Source organism: Orcinus orca, chromosome 3, assembly GCF_937001465.1.
Source record: "Orcinus orca chromosome 3, mOrcOrc1.1, whole genome shotgun sequence".
In the NCBI taxonomy this organism is placed as follows: domain Eukaryota; kingdom Metazoa; phylum Chordata; class Mammalia; order Artiodactyla; family Delphinidae; genus Orcinus; species Orcinus orca.
In genome coordinates this window covers 75,716,367-75,733,171 of record NC_064561.1, presented here as the reverse complement: position 1 = coordinate 75,733,171, position 16,805 = coordinate 75,716,367, and the positions used below count along the sequence as shown (strand labels likewise).

General features: G+C 57.8%; 1 protein-coding gene across 2 annotated transcripts; it reads left to right on the top strand.

The window, feature by feature from the left end:
- The first annotated feature begins 1,850 nt into the window (after nt 1-1,850).
- On the top strand, nt 1,851-16,411 carry PDLIM4 (PDZ and LIM domain 4). 2 transcript variants are annotated; one of them, XM_004279892.4, is made up of 7 exons: nt 1,851-2,035; nt 6,543-6,694; nt 10,467-10,548; nt 14,962-15,143; nt 15,359-15,522; nt 15,846-15,963; nt 16,095-16,411. In XM_004279892.4, exons 1-7 carry the CDS (start codon nt 1,943-1,945, stop codon nt 16,297-16,299), a joined length of 996 nt encoding a protein of 331 aa, XP_004279940.1. In that variant the 5' UTR covers nt 1,851-1,942; the 3' UTR covers nt 16,300-16,411. The 2 variants fall into 2 exon arrangements, 1 of the variants encoding a protein (XP_004279940.1); XR_007476214.1 differs by having other exon boundaries at nt 1,876-2,035; nt 15,733-15,963; nt 16,095-16,236.
- Nucleotides 16,412-16,805: the final 394 nt, after the last annotated feature.

The window sequence follows — 16,805 nt, the reverse complement described above, 5'->3', positions numbered from 1 at the left end:
CCCCCAAATGTAAGTAAACAGGAAGGTGATGAAGGGATTTCATGACGGTGGGTGGTGGGGTTGGCAGTCCCTGGGGGTATGTAAATTGGGAGAAGGAAGCAACGTCTAAGGAAGAGTTTCAGGAATCCACTGTGGGATGCCTTGGGCAGGAACTTCCACAGACTCCTGAGGTCCCCCTCCCCACAGCAAAGCTCTGCACCATTTTCATTCACCATGGCTCTTGGAGTCCCAATGAGGTTTCTGACCACCCAGCCATGCTGTGCACTTAATCCTCGGACAGTCAGTGATAGTGATAGTTGCCCCCAATCTTCACATCATTCAGTGGGGTCCAAGTCCCGGGGAGCCTCTGGCCTAAGGGTTCCCAAGAGACCATCCAGCAGCCAACTCTCTTACTGGCCCTTCCACTCGGTCCCCGTTGAGCCTAAGTCTGTACAGAGCTGAGCAGAAACCTTCTCCCTCACAGTATTGAGAGCCCAATGGCTGGCACTCCCTGGATATGTACACATACACACACACACACCCCCATATACATCCTCCCACACACACACCACTGCCACACACACCACTCATGTTTCTCTGCCAGCTGAACAGACAGCAGCACCCCGTCTCCCAGAGAGGCATCCATATTCCACCCTGAAGGGCACCCGCACTTCCTTGGACTACCCTAAGTTTGTGCCTCTCAAGCGTCCTCCTTCTTGAGGTGTTACAGATTCCATAGACACATCTTACCCCATAACCTGTTAGCATCCCAAGGGCAGCATCCGTAACAGAACTTGGACAAGAGGGCACACAGGGTTATCAAGAATGGCTAAATTAGGGGCCCCTCAGGGTCTGGAACGACAGATAGTGCCGCCCTGCTGTAGCCAGACCAAAGTGTCCAGGAGGGTCTGAGAGTGGTAAGTGGGGCCCTGGCTAGGCCATGGCACCTGCAAAGGCTGTTCCTGGAGGACAATGGTTGAGAGTGGAGAGAAGACTAGGGAGGGTCGCAAGAGAAGGGCTGCCCCAAATTCCACTCCCCTCAGTACTTCACACACCTCCAACGTGGCACAGCCAAGACCCCAGCTACCCTAGCTGCTCCTTTTCTAGGTAGCCTGGGGAAACAAAGCTCCTTGCAAGGGAGGAAGGAAGGGGGTCATGTACGCAGGGATAAGGCCTGGAAGGACAGGGCAGCTGGAGAAGGCCTGAGTGTCCTGGGGAAGCAATGACACCTGGAAGGACAAGACAGGGCACCTTGCTTCTAAACTCAAGTCAGCGGTCACCTCTTTCAGAGAGCCTTCCTGACCTCTCCAAATGAGGTTGGATACTTTTTTGTTCCTGCTCCCATACTTGGCACTGCCCGCTGTCATCCTGGGTCTGTGACACTGGCCCAGGCCTGCTCAGGCCCAGGGCTCCCCATCAGTGCTCGTTCGCTGTTCAGAGGACTCCTCGCACTGAGGGGTGGGGTCGCAGGTTTGCCTATCAGGACCTTGAGGAGGTTTCGGAGCAAGGCACGGCCCCATCCCCCATCTGGGCTGCCCCTGCCCCCCATCCTTCCCCGGGCTGGGGCGCCGCCCCGCAGAAGCGACTTCAAAGGGCCAGGCTTGAGCTTCCACAGCCGGGCTCCGGTCCGCGGCCCGCAGAGCGGAGGCCGGGGCAGGATCTCGGACGTCGGGGCCGTTCCAGTCCCGGCTCTCCGAGAACCTGGCGGGGGTGCCGGGCTGCAGGCGGCCGGGGCTGAGGGGCGGGTCCTCTGAGCCCCCCGAAGTGGGAGGGTCGGGTCGGCCGCGGGGCCAATCCCGGCGCGCGGGGAGCAGGGGCGGGGGCCGGGAGAAGGGGGGTACGGGGGCGGGCGGGCCAGGGGCGGGGCGCGGCGTCCAGGCGGCGGCGGCGGCGGCGGCGGCGGCGGCGGCGGCGGCGACTCCTCAGTGTCCGGCTCAAGCTCCGGCCGCAGCTCCGGCTCGCGATGCCCCACTCCGTGACCCTGCGCGGCCCTTCGCCCTGGGGCTTCCGCCTGGTGGGCGGCCGGGACTTCAGCGTACCCCTCACCATCTCGCGGGTGAGTCCAGCGGCCACAGGGCGGCGGGGAGGTCCTGAATCTGAGACCCAGTCCTTACAGTCCACCCGGGACCCGGATCCCCGACGTCCTGGAGGCTCGAAGGCCAAGGGTTGGCCTCGGTGACCCACAGGCTGTAGAGGAGGCTTCCAGGCTGGGCAGCGTCGCCACAGCCCCCTCCCCCTCCCGCTGGGCCTACCTGCCCTTATCCCTTGAAGGATTCCCCCCAAGAGTTCACAAACCAGCCTCCCTGCTGGCCTCATTCTGGGGGACTCACTGCAGGCCAAAGTCATGGGCCAGAGATCTGGACTGATCTCCAGAGGCCCAGAGATGCTGCTTCGACTGAACGCAGCCTGAAAATTTCAAGCGAAATGACTTGAGAGACTCCGCTTATCAAGGGTCCCTGCCAGTAGAGCTGAGTGATCCCAAGGAGGTCTGGGGCCCTCTCTGAAACTGAAGAAAGAAAAGATCCATCCAGTTCCCCACTCTGGTTTTGGTCAGTCTCTCATCCATGACCTCACTTGTCCTAAGGGGAAGTGACCAGGAGGAATTTGGGGCTTCCAGGGAAAGGGAGACTTGACTATGCAGTTGTGAGACCCCCTTGCCACAAGACACACAAGGCCAGGGGCCAGGATAACCTCCACCCAGTTCCTCAAGTTTCTGTGGCCATGCACTGCCCCAGGTTTAGGCAGAGGAGGAGGAGGAGGGGGCACCACCCCAGGTGGTGGCTAATCTGAGGAGGACAGAGGAACAGAGGACATGACTCGGGCCCTGTCAGAGGGGGGTACCCAAACTGGGAAAGACAGGATCCTGGCCCAGCCTTGGGGTCCCATATTTGAAGGGCCAGAAGACGGGACTCAGACGCTGCCCCTGGGGGTCCCAGCCTAGGGTACAGAAGAGGAGAGAACCCAGGCCCTGCCCTTGGGGGCTCCCAGTCTGAAGGGAAGAGAGAAGGGGACCTGGGGCCATCCCTTGACCCCATACAAGCTGCTCTGGTCTTCGGGGCCCTGTATCGGGGGAACTGAGAGCACCTTCCCCCCACCCTTCCGCCACCTCTCGCCATGGGGGCTGGACCAAGCTGGCTGGGCTTTCAGAGTCTTCTTTCCAGTTTAGGGGAAGGGGTGGGCACCTGGTGGAGCATGGAATCATGGAATCCCGTTTCTGGGGGCCAGGGTGACAGGCAGGCCCAGCTGTCCTGGGAGGATTCCCACATCTGCCCTCACCCCATGGCCACCAGGTCCTTTGGGGCTGAGTGAGGTGGGCCTTCAACACATCCGGGAGCCTTTCATCTCCCACTTCCCTGAGAGAGCCCTGCTGGGGGCCTGTGTGTGTGTGTGTGTGTGTGTGTGTGTGTGTGTGTGTGTGAGAGAGAGAGAGAGAGAGAGAGAGCGCGTGCACATCTGTGTCTGCCAGTGAGTGTCATGCTGTGTGTCCACCACCAAGGCAGGCTGTTGGGGGTGCTAGGCCAGCCGGCGGGCCAGCCACCCTGGGCGTGAGGCCGCTGACAGGCTAAGTGGCAGCGGCTGACGGCCGCAGGCAGCAGGGAGCAGAGACATCTGTTGCCCACGCGGCTGCCTGCCCGCCGAGGAAAGGCCTCCACACGTCACAGCGGCAGCAACAGCGGCGGCCTTGTTTGGAGCTAATCGGGATGCAGGCCGCTGGCAGGCAGACAGGCTGGAAAGGGTTTACCAGGAAGAACACCCCCGCCTTGTCCCCCCAAAGTCTCAGAGCAGCAGCTAAGGCCTGAGGAGCCAGGATGGCTGAGCCTGGGTTTGGGTGGGATCTGGGGAGATTTACAGGGCTGAGGAGACACAGGCCACAGCTTGCCCAGCAGGTACCTCAAGGGCAGGTCTACAGACACTGATTATATGTGGGAGTGTCCTCACCGAGGGGGTTCAAGACCCGACCCCTCCCATGCTTACGGGACTTCCCCCACCCAGTGGAGACAGCCACACTCAGACAGAGAGGAGGCTGGCTGCCTGGCAGAGCTGGGACTACGCAATCTCAGCCCACAAAGCCTCTGGGAGCCCCCCCAAACATTGCCCAGGGCTCCTTCCTCACAAACGATAGTGACTACTGACCTTGGAATCCTAATGGGTTGTTGCTACCAGGTCCCTAGAAACTAGTGCCTGGAATGAACACCACTAACTGTGTGCCCAGCTCCCTGTAGGGGCTTTTTGCCTCTAGGCCAGGTGGAGTGACACAGGGGCTTTAAATGTAGCTGCTATAGGTGAAGGGGCTGGTTCACGCCCCAGCCTCCCAGCTGACTTCACCACTCCCCTCTCTCTTCCTTCTGTCTGTTTATCCTGCACTCAGCAGCCAGAAGGATCAGCCTGAATTCAACTCTGTCCTGCGATGTCCCTGTTTAGAATCCTCTCGCCTGGGCCTACAAGGCCTGTAGGTCTGGTCCCTGCTTTTTCCTCTCATTTCATCTCTTCCACTCTCTCCTCACCGATATTTTGGTGGTATTTTTGCCACAGGAGCCTGCTCTTACTTTCACTCCCAGATGAGCTGTTACACATGCTGATCCTTCTACTTGGGACACTGTCTCTCCCCTCACTCCCTTTTGCAGAAAAGCACACTGGTTAAGAGCATAGCATTTGGAATCGGTTGGTCTGGACTGAAATCCTAACTCTGCCGTTTATCAGTTGAGTGTCCTGTACTTCTCTGGACCTTGGTTTCCTCATCTAGGAAATAGGCTTGCCTTGAGGACTAATGAAACAATGCATGTAAAGGCAGTTGGAAGAGTCACGGTTTCCTGGCCTCACGCCCTCTCTGACCAGAACTCCCAAGCTAACGGAACTGGCAGAGTCCCAGCCACCCCTGCTTTCGAGAACTTCCTCCACCCACAGGGGCCTGAATGCACCCCTTGTGCTGGCTGAGTCATCCTGCAGCTAGCCACCCCCCTGAGGAAGAAGACTCCTCTCCAGCATGGGGACTGGGGCAAAATGCCCCATCCCCAAAGCCTCTCTTTCTTCATCTGAAAATAGGAATGAGAACAGCCTCTGTCTCATCAGGTGGTTGAGAGGTTGCCATGAGCTAGTTATGGCTGAAGCACTGAGCCCAGGCCATGTCACAGAGCAGGTATCCGTGTAGGAGAGGGGGCCTAGAGCAGGGCCTTGGGGGGAGGGTGGGATGGTGCCAAGTGGGTGCCTTCCCTGGGAAGACAGGCCTGTGTAGGTGCCCATGCCCTACAAAGGAACATTAGTGGTGGGCTGGTTGGCTGAGGGTAGCATGCTCCAGAAGAACATTCCTTGGGGCAGCCTATTTCAGGGCAGGTTGCTTGGCAGTACCCACACCAGGACTCCAGCCAAGGAGCTGCCAGCACCTCAGCTTTGTCCGCTCACTACAGAGAACTGGCTAAGCTGAGCCTGACCAGGCCTCCAGGAGCTCCCACCCCAACAGGGACAGTGCCACTGACAGCTCTTGAGCCACAGCTTGAGAGGCTGGGAGGAATGAGGGTCCCTAAAGTCTCTTTCCAAAGGCTGTGCTGGGACCAGGGACAGGGTAAAGGATGTCCTGTTGCCTGAATTCCCTCCCGAGGCTGCTTACTTAGGCCTCCTGTGAGCTTATTCCCAACCTCATGTGGCACATGTCAAGGGACCGGCATTGTAGGAGGCTCCAGATGTGGACACTGCTTGACCCTCTGGGATCAACAGTGGCACTGGGGTGGCCTTTGTGCCTGTCCTCCAGAGGAAAGGGAGGTGAAATTGTGACCCGGGAGTGCAGGCTGGCAGCTAAAAGTAGATGGCCCTCGACTTGCCTGGGAAGGTGACAGCACAGAATGAGGCACTAACAATGTTAGGGGAGCAGAGTGGTAAAGGGGGTGCACAGGGTACTGTGGGACCCCAGAGGAGAGGCTTCCAGGAGAAATGGCCTCTGCTGAGAGCCTGAGACCTGAAGGATGAGGAGGCGTAAGCTGGTAATTAGGGTTTGGGGTCAAAGGAAAGTGTGTTCCAGATAGAGGGAACAGCATCTGTAGCAGTGTGAAGGTGAGAGCTATCTGGTACCCGTGAGTACCCCCTTGACGTTCAGATGGTCTGGATAGAGTGGGTGTGTGGAGGTAAATGTGGAGGGGTGGGGATAAGAGGAAAAAAGGTCACTAAGGGTTTGAACATCAGGTCAAGGGGCTACTATGTGGTCTGTCTGGGTGGGGCAATACAGGGTACATGTGACATGTCCATGCTTTGTATCTGCTGGAGAACACATATCCTTCTGTGTCCCTTGCATGTATGCAGGCTGCAAGAGTGACATCCCATTTGTCCCAACCCAGAGGAAGCCCCTCTCATATGCCCTTCATACCTCACCAGACCTCCAGGTGCTGCAGTTGGGCTTGTTTGGAGCAGAGGCTTCAGCAAAGCCATGTGGGAACTCAACTTGCCCACCCACAGGTCACATTGGCAGCAGGGCTACACTGGCCCAGTTCTGAGGTTGGAAGGGGTCTAGAACAGAGCCCGCAGCAAGGCCACATAATGATCAATGTCCAGCCATCTGGCTTGTCCATCCGCAGGTCCATGCTGGCAGCAAGGCTGCCCTGGCTGCACTGTGCCCTGGAGACCTGATCCAGGCCATCAATGGTGAGAGCACAGAGCTCATGACACACCTGGAGGCACAGAACCGCATCAAGGGCTGCCATGACCACCTCATACTCTCCGTGAGCAGGTACGCACAGGGCAGGCTGGGCCAGGATGATGCGGGTGAATCAGGGGAGGCTCGGTTCTGGGTGGCCAACATCCTGGGTGAGCTGGGCCTCACACAGCCTCTCTGCTTCAGTTCCTGGCACCCCACTCCTATGGAGCAGCACTTTCACAGGGGTTTGACAGGCACTGTTTGGAGATGCAGGTGGCTTAAGAGAGGAAGAAGCACCCATTTAACCTATGGCTGGAACTATGTTGGGGGACTTACGGCAGGGGGTAGGCAGCCCAAAATCAGGGCTGAACTAAGACCTTGAGTAGCCTCAAACCGGGGGTGAGGTGTGTGTGATTTCAGTCCTTTTCCCACCCATGAGTGACGAGCTCAATGACCAGTTCAAAGAATTCTATCGTTCAACACCTTGTTTAACTGTCAAACCAACTCGATAAGGTAAAACCTGATATAGTCTCCACTTTACACGTGAGACAACTGAGACTCAGAAAGTTTGGAGGGTGCTTCAAGTCACACAGCAGAGCAGTGGTGAAGCAAGATCTGACCTCAGGTCTCCCTCACTCCCAAAGACTCCATTCCTTCTGCTTGACTGCTGACCACTTCTACGAGCCCCACAGCTGCCCTGCCTCAGCTGTCCCCACTATGGCCCAAACCTCTGCGCTGCTTAAATCTGGATGCCGTGGACTGTGTAATGCTATACTGTCCATCAGGAAGGGGAGGATTGGGGGGTCACCAAGCCCCATCTGTGCCCTGGACATGCTCCAGGATGGAAGGTCTACCTGGGGCATCTCCAGCCTTGCTCAGGCTGATGGCAGTCGGCTGGGTCCGGGCTGGGCGGGATCTCCCTCCCCCTGTCTTGCCTAGATCCAGGGAAGTCAGACATAACTGCTCACCTCTGCCCCGTTCACTGTTAACAGCGACTTTCCACGACCCCATGTGGATGTGTGTAGGTGAATCCTCCCCAAACCACAACACGGCTAACCAGGCCTTAGAGCCAGCAGGGCAGGGTGTAATCCATGGGCTCAGAGCCCTTAAACATGGTGGGAAGCCTTCTGAAGTAGCCCCATTTATGTCTGGCCCAGGTCCGTGTTGAAGTCAGGACCCTGACTCTGCTCTCGGCGCTGAGTGGGCCCAGCTGCAAGTCCAGGGCCTTGTACACTCCACCTGGCCTGCAGTGAGGAGGCTCTGTCCTGGGAGTTCAGCAGAGCTGGCCCTCTTCCAGACTTTTTGGGCTCTTAGGCTCACCAGATGACCTCTGTGAGCCTGGGTTTCCTTCTCCATAAAGCAGGATCACATTCATCACCCTCTCTGAGACCGAGGTACAGGCTGTCTGGGGGAAGCATCAGCACTGCTCTGCCCACGAGGGGCCTCTGAGGCCACCCAACTTGGCTGGGTTCCTGGGCCCTGATTCACCTCTGGCCTTGTCTCTGCATGGCTGAATAAAGGAAGCCCTGATAGTAGTGGGACAAGGGGCAGGGGAGGCTCACAGGGGGCCTGATTCAGGAGGTCCACAGAGGGAATGATGTCAGGGGAGGGTAGCAGGGTGGGGGCAGGGTGGAGGTCCCCCTTCCTTCCTTCCTTCCTTCCCTGGCCATTTGTTCCAAGCCAGGCATGGATGAGCCAGGGGTCCACTGACCTGTTCCACACTGGGTATTTGAGCCCCCAGATGCTGCCTGGCCATGGAGCAGGTGAGAGCACACTCTCTCCTATCACAGATCTGGGTTCCAGTCCCAGCTCTGCACTTGAGAACTGTGTTGTCCTAGTGATTTAATATCAGAGCCCTTAGCTTCCTCAACTTCAAAATGGGGGATCTGGGATTGAGTGAGGATGACATACAGGGTCTGCTTCGTCAGGGTGAAAACCTGATGTCCTGTCCCCCAGCCCCCTATCCCTAATTCTCACACATGCAGATTCTGGGGGATCAAGACACAGGGGCCACCTTGATCTTCTGGGCCAGCATCTCTTCTCCTGGGTGCCTTCTCACCTGCAAGGCCTCTGACCCTGCTCTCTATCCTGCCTGTCATGCCAGGACTTATGCCTGAGCCTCCAAAGACAACCCCCAACATGGGGTCTGTGGAAGATTGGTCTGGTGAGCTGCTTGGAAGGAGCTACTCTGTGCCAGCGCTCCCAGAGCTCTACCTAGGCCAGCTTCCCTACCTGCCCTCTTGCGTACAGAGGGCCGTACTCCTCCACAGACTTCTCCACAGGATGAAAAGTGAAGTAAAGGTCCAGCTTCCCCGCTGTGCTTACTTTGTCTGGAACTCAGAGCCAGGTATCCAGCAATCCAAGCTAACCCATACTTTCTGGGCATGTTCTGTAGGTCCAGGACCTTCCTGGCATCAGCTGCAACCCTGGGGCCTCTGGTGAGGTCCCTGTCACCTATTACATGGGATACAGGATGGATTTGTACAGCCCACCCTTTGGTGGGCTTAAAGATGGCAGATGGAGCTACCTGCTCAGCCTAAAGTGTGGAGACCTGGGGGTGGAGGTTGACACATGAATAAGCTTCTCATTCCAATCTTATGCCTTTGGGCCACTCTGATGGCTCTGGGTACTTTGTACCCTCTGATCTTCAGACCGCAGGCTTGTACTTCTCTTCTGGGCAGGACTTCAAGGAAGTATAAGGCCAAACAGCCACACAAGATGTCCTAGGTTTATTCCAGCAGAGTTCTGAGTGCATAGAGACCATAGTTAGAGCTGTGAGTTAGGGCAGTCAGTTGGGAGCCTGGCTGAGGGGGCTGGAGCCAGATGCCAGTGGAGGATAGAACAGCAGAGCCTTGGGGCCACAGGCCTCTGAAAGGCTGTGGAGAAGAGAGGTAGCCTGCAGGGGACCAAGGAATGGGCAATGGTGAGGAAGAGCAGAGTGAGTGTGGACTACACGTGTAATCAGATTGTTAAAATCCTCTGCTGAGTGGGAGGACAGGGGCAGGGTTGAGCTGCTAGCCCAGTGGTAAGACCCCTGAGAAGACCCAGGAGGCCCTGTGGGGCAGAGTGGGGACATTATTCCCCTTTGGTGTAACCAGCCTCACTCACACCCACCTGCCAATCCGGGGTCCACACACCCTCCTGGCCTGCCTTCTCACAGGACTACTCAGTGGCAGGACTGGGCCCCAGGCCTGTAGCCTCTCAGCCCTGCCTGCCCCCACTTATGGCAGGTTTATGATGTTTTTCTCCCTCCTGAGTGGTGTTTGGCTTTTGGTTTCTATGGCGAAGCAGGAATTTCCTAATGGCCTGTTTCCCATCTGGGCTGGGCAGACATTGATGATGACTCTGCCAGCGGCAGCAGTCAGGGAGGTGCACCCCTCAGAGCCTCCATTCCACTTTTCCTAGGCCCACGGATGCCTGACTCCCAGGCCCCATCAGAGGCTGTGAATGGAAGCGGGAGGAGTGGATGGGCTCCTAGCCGATCAACGTGTAAGGCCTGGCTTGCTCCGCCACGAGCTTGGCCCTCTTTATGCTGAGCTTCCATAGGCCACAGAGAGGGTGGAAAGGTGGGGAAGCTGCAGGGCTTCCTTTCTAGGAACCAGACCAGAGGGGGAAGGAGCAGCTGGTGGAGAAAGGGCACACAGCCTACCCCAGGTGAGTGGCAGATCTAGAGCTGTGTCTCCTTGCCACGAAGGCCAGCATTCTGGCGCAGGGGAAAGAGTTGGGGTAGTATCCTTATCCATGCAGGGTACCAAACCTGGTCCTGGGTGGCCCTGGGCCCAGACCCCAGCGCTTCTTGGTCCTAGTTCCCAGGCATGGTGGGCTAGCAAGCAGAGATTTCTGACAATCCTAATTCCTGCCACAGGCCTGAAGGCAGGAGCTGGCCCAATACCCCAGAGGACAGCAAGGCTCAGGCACACAGGATCCACATCGATCCCGAGGCCCAGGTATGTACATACACCACCTGGCCTGGCCTGGCCTAGCTCAGAGCAAGCCCAGGGCAGAAAGGCCGGGCCTTGTCCACGGGTTTAGCGGCATTGGATGTCCTCACTGCGGTTCTCAGATGCCCAGGTCAGAGACTGAAGCAGAAGGCTTCTCTGGGCTCTGTCCATGCCCCATCAGGGGCTCCCAAGGTGACGGGTACCTGCTGTGGGTTCTGTCAGTACTCTAAGCAGTCCTGGATTCTGGGACAATAGTGCCTGTGGTGGGCAGGGACTGGGCCAGGCCTTGGCTCAGGGCTACCACTTACCCAGCTGGGTTTCACTCTGTCGCCCAGTGTTGCCAGATCAGGAGGAAGTCACCAGACTTGGGGGAGGGGTGGGGAACAGCCATAGGCTGTGGAGTGACCTCAGGCTATGGGGCACTCTTCTGTCTCATCCTAGCCTTGGGCACCTACCTGGCCAGAGCCAACCTTAGAATATAAGGCACTGCCTTGCCCTATCCAAGACTGAAGTTTTCTCCTGGCCATTCCATGATCGCAGCTAGCAGACCTCAGGCTGCAGGCCTGTCTGCTCATTCACCTTTCTGTGTATGACAGGAGTCACAGCTACGGTGCTGTCCTCAAGGAGCGTGAGGTGGAGCCAGGCTGCTTTAGGGCCTCATTTTGCCATGGGCTTGAGGGGTGGCCAAGTGGGCAAAGCTGAGGTATCCAGAGTGAACTCGCTATTTCTGGGCCACTGAGTTTGGGCAAGGCGGAGACTCGACTGGTCTATGATGGAGCCAGAACTTGGGACCCAGCATGTGGGACCATGGCCCCCAGGGCCTGCTCATATCCACTGTCTCTCCACGGAGGCTTTGCTGTACCAGAGGGAATGATTTGCCATGGCCTCTCCCTCACCCCCTATCCCAGTCCCCATCTTTCTCTGACATTTGTTCCCTACCTTGCTTTTGCTGGCATCCCTGAGGCCAGGTGCTTACCATACGCAGGGAGTGCCCATTCTGGAAGGGGAGAGGCACCTAGCAGTTCTGGGATGGAAGAAGCCAGGGGTCAAAGGAGTCCAGAGTAGGTATCTGACTCAGGGGGTCAGAGAGGGCTCCCTGGAAGAGGGGGTATCCAAGCCAAGACCTAAGGGTCTGGAAGAATAAGGGAGGCAAAGGGGCATGGAGAGAAGTGTGCCACATACAAAGTGAAGCACATACAAAGGCCCAGAGGTGAGATTGTGCACCGTAGGTTCAGAGAAAAAAGTCCCAGGGGTGGCAGGGGGCAGAGGTGAGGGCTGAGGGCACAGAGAGGCTCTCGGTTTCCTCTACCCAGGACCTCAGCTGTTCTTGAAGAGATTTGTGGCCACACCTGCGTCTCAGAAGCTTGCTCTGGTAGTTCCATGGACCCATGGGGACAGGGGCTGGGGGGCATAGACAAATCACCCAGGCTTGACATGGGTGAAACGGCAATAGCGTAGTATAGGCCCCCAGCTCATGTGTGAGCCCAGCTCTCGTGTGTAAGTACCAAGATGGATAGGACAAGGGGGCCTGAGCTTTGGAATATGAAGCTCAAGTCTGTTGAGTCCTCCAGGAGAGGCTCTGGGCCAGTGGGGCTGGGGGCTGGAGAACAGCTCCCTCTGTCCCACACTTTCCCTCACTGACCTCCTCAAGGGCCAGGCTGTGGGGCTTAGGCTGGAAGCGGGGGGATTTTCCACAAGCAACAGGGCAGGCCCTCAGCTGCTGCCCCCCTTTTGTGCTTAAAAGGTCATGAGCTCCATGGAAGGGGGGACAGAAACACCCACACCCAGCCCCTGTAGGGCCGTGTCCTCAGTAACACAGATACAGGGCCCATTGTCTCCATACTGCTCCCACCCTCTACCTGCAGGGGGGAGGGCGGTGGGCAAAGCTGGAGCCATCACAGGAGGGGAAGACGACAGCTGGCCCTAAGACCAGCACAAGGTACCCTGGCACTCATCAACTGGGGCTTCAGGCCCACCTTCCATATAGAGTCATTGGAGTCTCCTTCTCTCAGCCCTTACGTGGGAACACAGCCCAGAGTGGAGGAAGGATGGTGATCAGAAAAGGTTTCCCAGAGAGGGTGGCATTTGAACTGAGAACCAGGTGATAGGTTAAGGCAAGCCAGGTGCAGCAGGCAGCGCAGGACTCGGCCTGTCCTCTCCAGACCAGCAGGGAGCTAGAGCTTGGCCTCTGGGAGGTGCCACCTGCTCACCTGGATTTAGTGCCCACCTCTGTCCAAGTTGAGTGTCCTAGATTCTGACCACAGTCATGCTGGAGCTGATGAGCAAGCTAGCAGTTACCCCCATGCTGCTGACTAGCCCACTGAGACTTCAACAACCAAATCGGCAGCTGGCGGGTACTCAGACACGGGGAACACATGGTACCAGGCACACCATGGAGAAGGGAAATCCAGGAATGGGGGCTCAGGAATGCCCATGACAGCCATTCATCCAAAAATGGATGTGTGCCAGGCACTATGCTAAGTGCTTTGTATGCAACTGTCTCATTTTATCTCCACGAGGAACTTATGATAGAAACCATCATCCCCATTTCACAGATGAAGAAACTGAGGTTCAGAGAGGTGATGTAACTTGCTCAGTGAGCGAGTGATAGAGCTGAGACTCAAACCAACACTGAGGTCACCACGTGTGTCCTAACCACTGAGTTCAGACCTAGAGAGGCTGCTGCATGGGTGGCCATGGGAGGGGCAGTGGCTCTGATGATCCTGCAATAAACTCCCACACCCTGCTGGGTGGGGGTCAGTGAGGGTTTCCTCCCTCCAGGTCCCTCCAGCTCCCCCTTCCTGTTGAAGCCTGTTCTGTACGGGGCCCAGCCCTGCCCCCACGGCCCATGGCCCATCTGGTCCCCATTAGAGGCCAGGCCAGCCCCAGCCTGCCTGCCCTGCAGACACATGTGTGAGAGTGCTCAGGTTTCTCAGAGGCTAAGGCTAAAGGTTTTTCTGCTGCTGTTGCCTCATTGATGGGGGCCCACCTGGGCAGTGAGAGACCCCCTCTCCTTTGTCTGTTGGGGTGGGAGAAGTTGGGACACCACCCCCATTCAGTCACTCAGATGCTAGTTTGCCCATTCCTCATGCCCCTGCCCAGCTCAGAGCCTGTAGAAAGCAGCAGCTTGGGCAAAGCCCTGCAGGCTCAGCTGTGCCCCAGCTGGAGGCTGACCGAGTCCAAGGCTTGCTCTTTCCCTCTAGGGTAGGCGTCCTTTCCTCCCCACCTAGCATCCCTGTTCACACTGTAGAGGGGAGGAAAAATTTACATGTCACCTCCCAGACTGAGGCTGAGAACAACTTCATGGCCTGGGCTCTTGGGCCCCACCCCAAAGTCAGGCTGCTCTGGCCACCAACTGTGTCATGGAGGTCACCATGGTCATCCCCAGTATGACCAGCACTGGCTCCGAGTATATGTAACTGTGTCTGTGTGATTAGGTGTATGTAGGTGGAGGACTGGCTGGTGCCTATGTGTTGCCTTCATGCATGGGTATGTCTGTAAATGTACTTGTGAGAGTGTGCATGCCTGTTATCACACTGCTGAGGGCAGGCTTGTGTGCCTGCAAGCGAGGGGCAACATGGCCCTGAAGCAACAAAGATCTGAGGTCCCAATTCAGAAACCACGCCTGCAGAGATACTGACCTCTTCTCATGGACTGAGGAGGCATTTTCAGGGCATCCTTCCTCAAATGTTTCAGCCGTGGGCATCAGGCTGGCTGTGGGGTGGTGGTGTGGGGAGCTTTGAGCCCTGGCCAAGGCTTTGCCCCTATCTGCTGTGTCTACAGAAGGCCACCTATTTTGGCCTGGGAAGCAGGAAATGGGGGAAAAAATACAGGCCTGGAGGGGGCTGACCTCACAATGGTACCTTTAAACCTCAGCCTGCTCCCACTAAAGGGTCTTGGGACACAATGATTGATGACCCTTCCTGGCTGCAGAACAGGAATTCCTTTTTTGCATTCCCAGCCATGGGCCCATCCAGTACCCAGCACAGTTCTGACAGGGAAGAAGACTTGGTATCAGGACCACCTCTGCAAGGAAGCCATACACTCAGAACCAGACATGCTGGCCTTAAAAAGCTTCTTGGGATGGTCCTGCCCCAACACTGTCCCCCATGGGCACTGGTAGTCAGAACCACCACAGGGCTCATGAGCCAACGTTGAGTCTCAGGGACTCAGGTTTTTGTGTCTGACTTTCCATGAGCATTTCTCATTTCTGCAGGGATTGAACCAGGCCCAAGGCTCAGCCTTTCCCCACAAGCCCCTTCCCTGACCAGGCACCATAGCCGAGAGATGCCCGAGCAAGAGTAGCCAGCCAACACCCAAGAAGGCTTGGCATAGCAGGGCAGGGGTGGGTGTACAAGGAATGGCCAGAGGGCCTACCCCAGAGGGTCTCCCAGTGCCTCAGGCTCCTCTCTTTCCTAGGATGGCAGTCCAGCGACAAGCAGGTGGCCCTCAGCCACGGGGCTTGGGCCAGAAGATGGCAGGCCAGGCCTGGGATCTCCTTACGGGCAGTCACCTCGCCTCCCAGTCCCTCACAATGGCAGCAGCAGTGAGGCTACTTTACTGGCCCAGTTGGGCACCCTGCACGTGTCTCCACCCCACAGGTAGTACAGAGGCATAATCTTTGATGCCATACCCAGATCCCATTCTAATCCCCGAGCCCTTAAATCTCAGACCAGGTCCATCCTGACCCTTAACACTTGATCCTTGGGTCTCAGCTGATTGCCTTCTGACTCATGAAACCACACCAGACCCTTGAGCTGGCAGAGTGAAGACTGGTACTGCAACCCTGTCCCTTAGTGCATCTTCTTTCGCCCAGCACTGACCTGGCCAGAGGCCTTTCGCGGAGCCGCGACTGCGGAGTAGACCTGGGCTCAGAGGTGTACAGGATGCTTCGGGAGTCGGCCGAGCCGACGGCTGCGGAGCCCAAGCAGTCAGGCTCCTTCCGCTACTTGCAGGGCATGCTAGAGGCCGGCGAGGGCGGTAAGATTTTACCTCACCTGCCTTCCCGCTCCCTGAGGTACCGAACTCCGCGCCCCCAACCAGCCCAAGCCACGCCTTTGCGACCCCACGTCCGGCCTCCCGGCCATTAGCCCCGCCCCCCGTGTCCTCAGCGCGCTCCCACACACCTCGCTGCGCCCGGGCTTTCTCATTCCCACCCAACCCCTGTCGCCCTTCCAACCCCCATCCCAGTCTCTTTGCCGGTGGCTACGGAAGCAGGGCCCAGCCCCACACTCCGCAGAAATGAAGTTTTCCCTTTTCTGACCTCCGCACCGGGCTCTTGCCAATCGTGCTCTGGCTTTCAGGGGAACGGCCCGGGCCTGGCGGCCCCCGGAACCTCAAGCCCACGGCGGGCAAGCTAGGCGCTCCGCTGAGCGGCCTGCAGGGGCTGCCGGAGTGCACGCGCTGCGGCCACGGCATCGTGTGAGTACCTCCCCTGTCTTCCCCACCCGCCCCCCACCCCCGTGGTCCCCTGACCCCGCCCGAGGCCCTTAGTGGGGGCGTGCTCTCGGATCGGTCAGCTCCTGACGCTGTCCTCTCCGATCACCCGTCAGGGGTACCATCGTCAAGGCGCGGGACAAGCTCTACCACCCCGAGTGCTTCATGTGCAGCGACTGCGGCCTGAACCTCAAGCAGCGCGGTTACTTCTTTCTGGACGACCGGCTCTACTGCGAAAGCCACGCCAAGGCGCGCGTCAAGCCGCCCGAGGGCTACGACGTGGTGGCGGTGTACCCCAATGCCAAGGTGGAACTCGTCTGAGCCGCTCCCGGAACCTCCCATCCCCGCCTCTGCTTTTTTTAATGTCCCCGCGCACCCGTGTAAATATGTTTACGCCCTGCCTCTCTAATAAATTCCCTCTGCTTGGCCTCAACCGTGTCGGTGCCCTGGCCTGCCTCCCTCCAGCACAGGCCATGGCTCCTGAGTGCTACACCTGTTCAGGTGCCAAGCATTTTCTTAGGCACTGGGTGCAAGGGGGAGCAAGACAGGTACTGTGGTGCCCTCAAGGAAGCCACAGCCTGTGTGGATGGCAGACATGAATCACAAGGGCAGTCCTGTTAATAGGGAAGCGAGGTCTGAGGTGCTAGAAGGGGACGTCACGCCAAAGGGTTTGACCTGGATGGAGTCAGGGAAAGTGTCAGCAGAGAAATAAGGGATGAGGGAGGGAAGAGCTCTACAGCGTGAGGATCTGTGTGCAAAGATATGTCAAAGGCGAGCACAGGCAGCAAAGGCCCCGTGTGGGCACCAGCACGAGCGCGGGCGGCCCC

Bases quoted from the DNA above. Each gene is read 5' to 3' on its own strand.
- PDLIM4 (XM_004279892.4), top strand. From the start codon at position 1,943: ATGCCCCACTCCGTGACCCTGCGCGGCCCTTCGCCCTGGGGCTTCCGC. The intron at 10,549-14,961 runs GTATGTACATAC...TCTCTTTCCTAG, and splicing joins ACATCGATCCCGAGGCCCAG to GATGGCAGTCCAGCGACAAG. The intron at 15,144-15,358 runs GTAGTACAGAGG...TCTTTCGCCCAG, and splicing joins CACGTGTCTCCACCCCACAG to CACTGACCTGGCCAGAGGCC.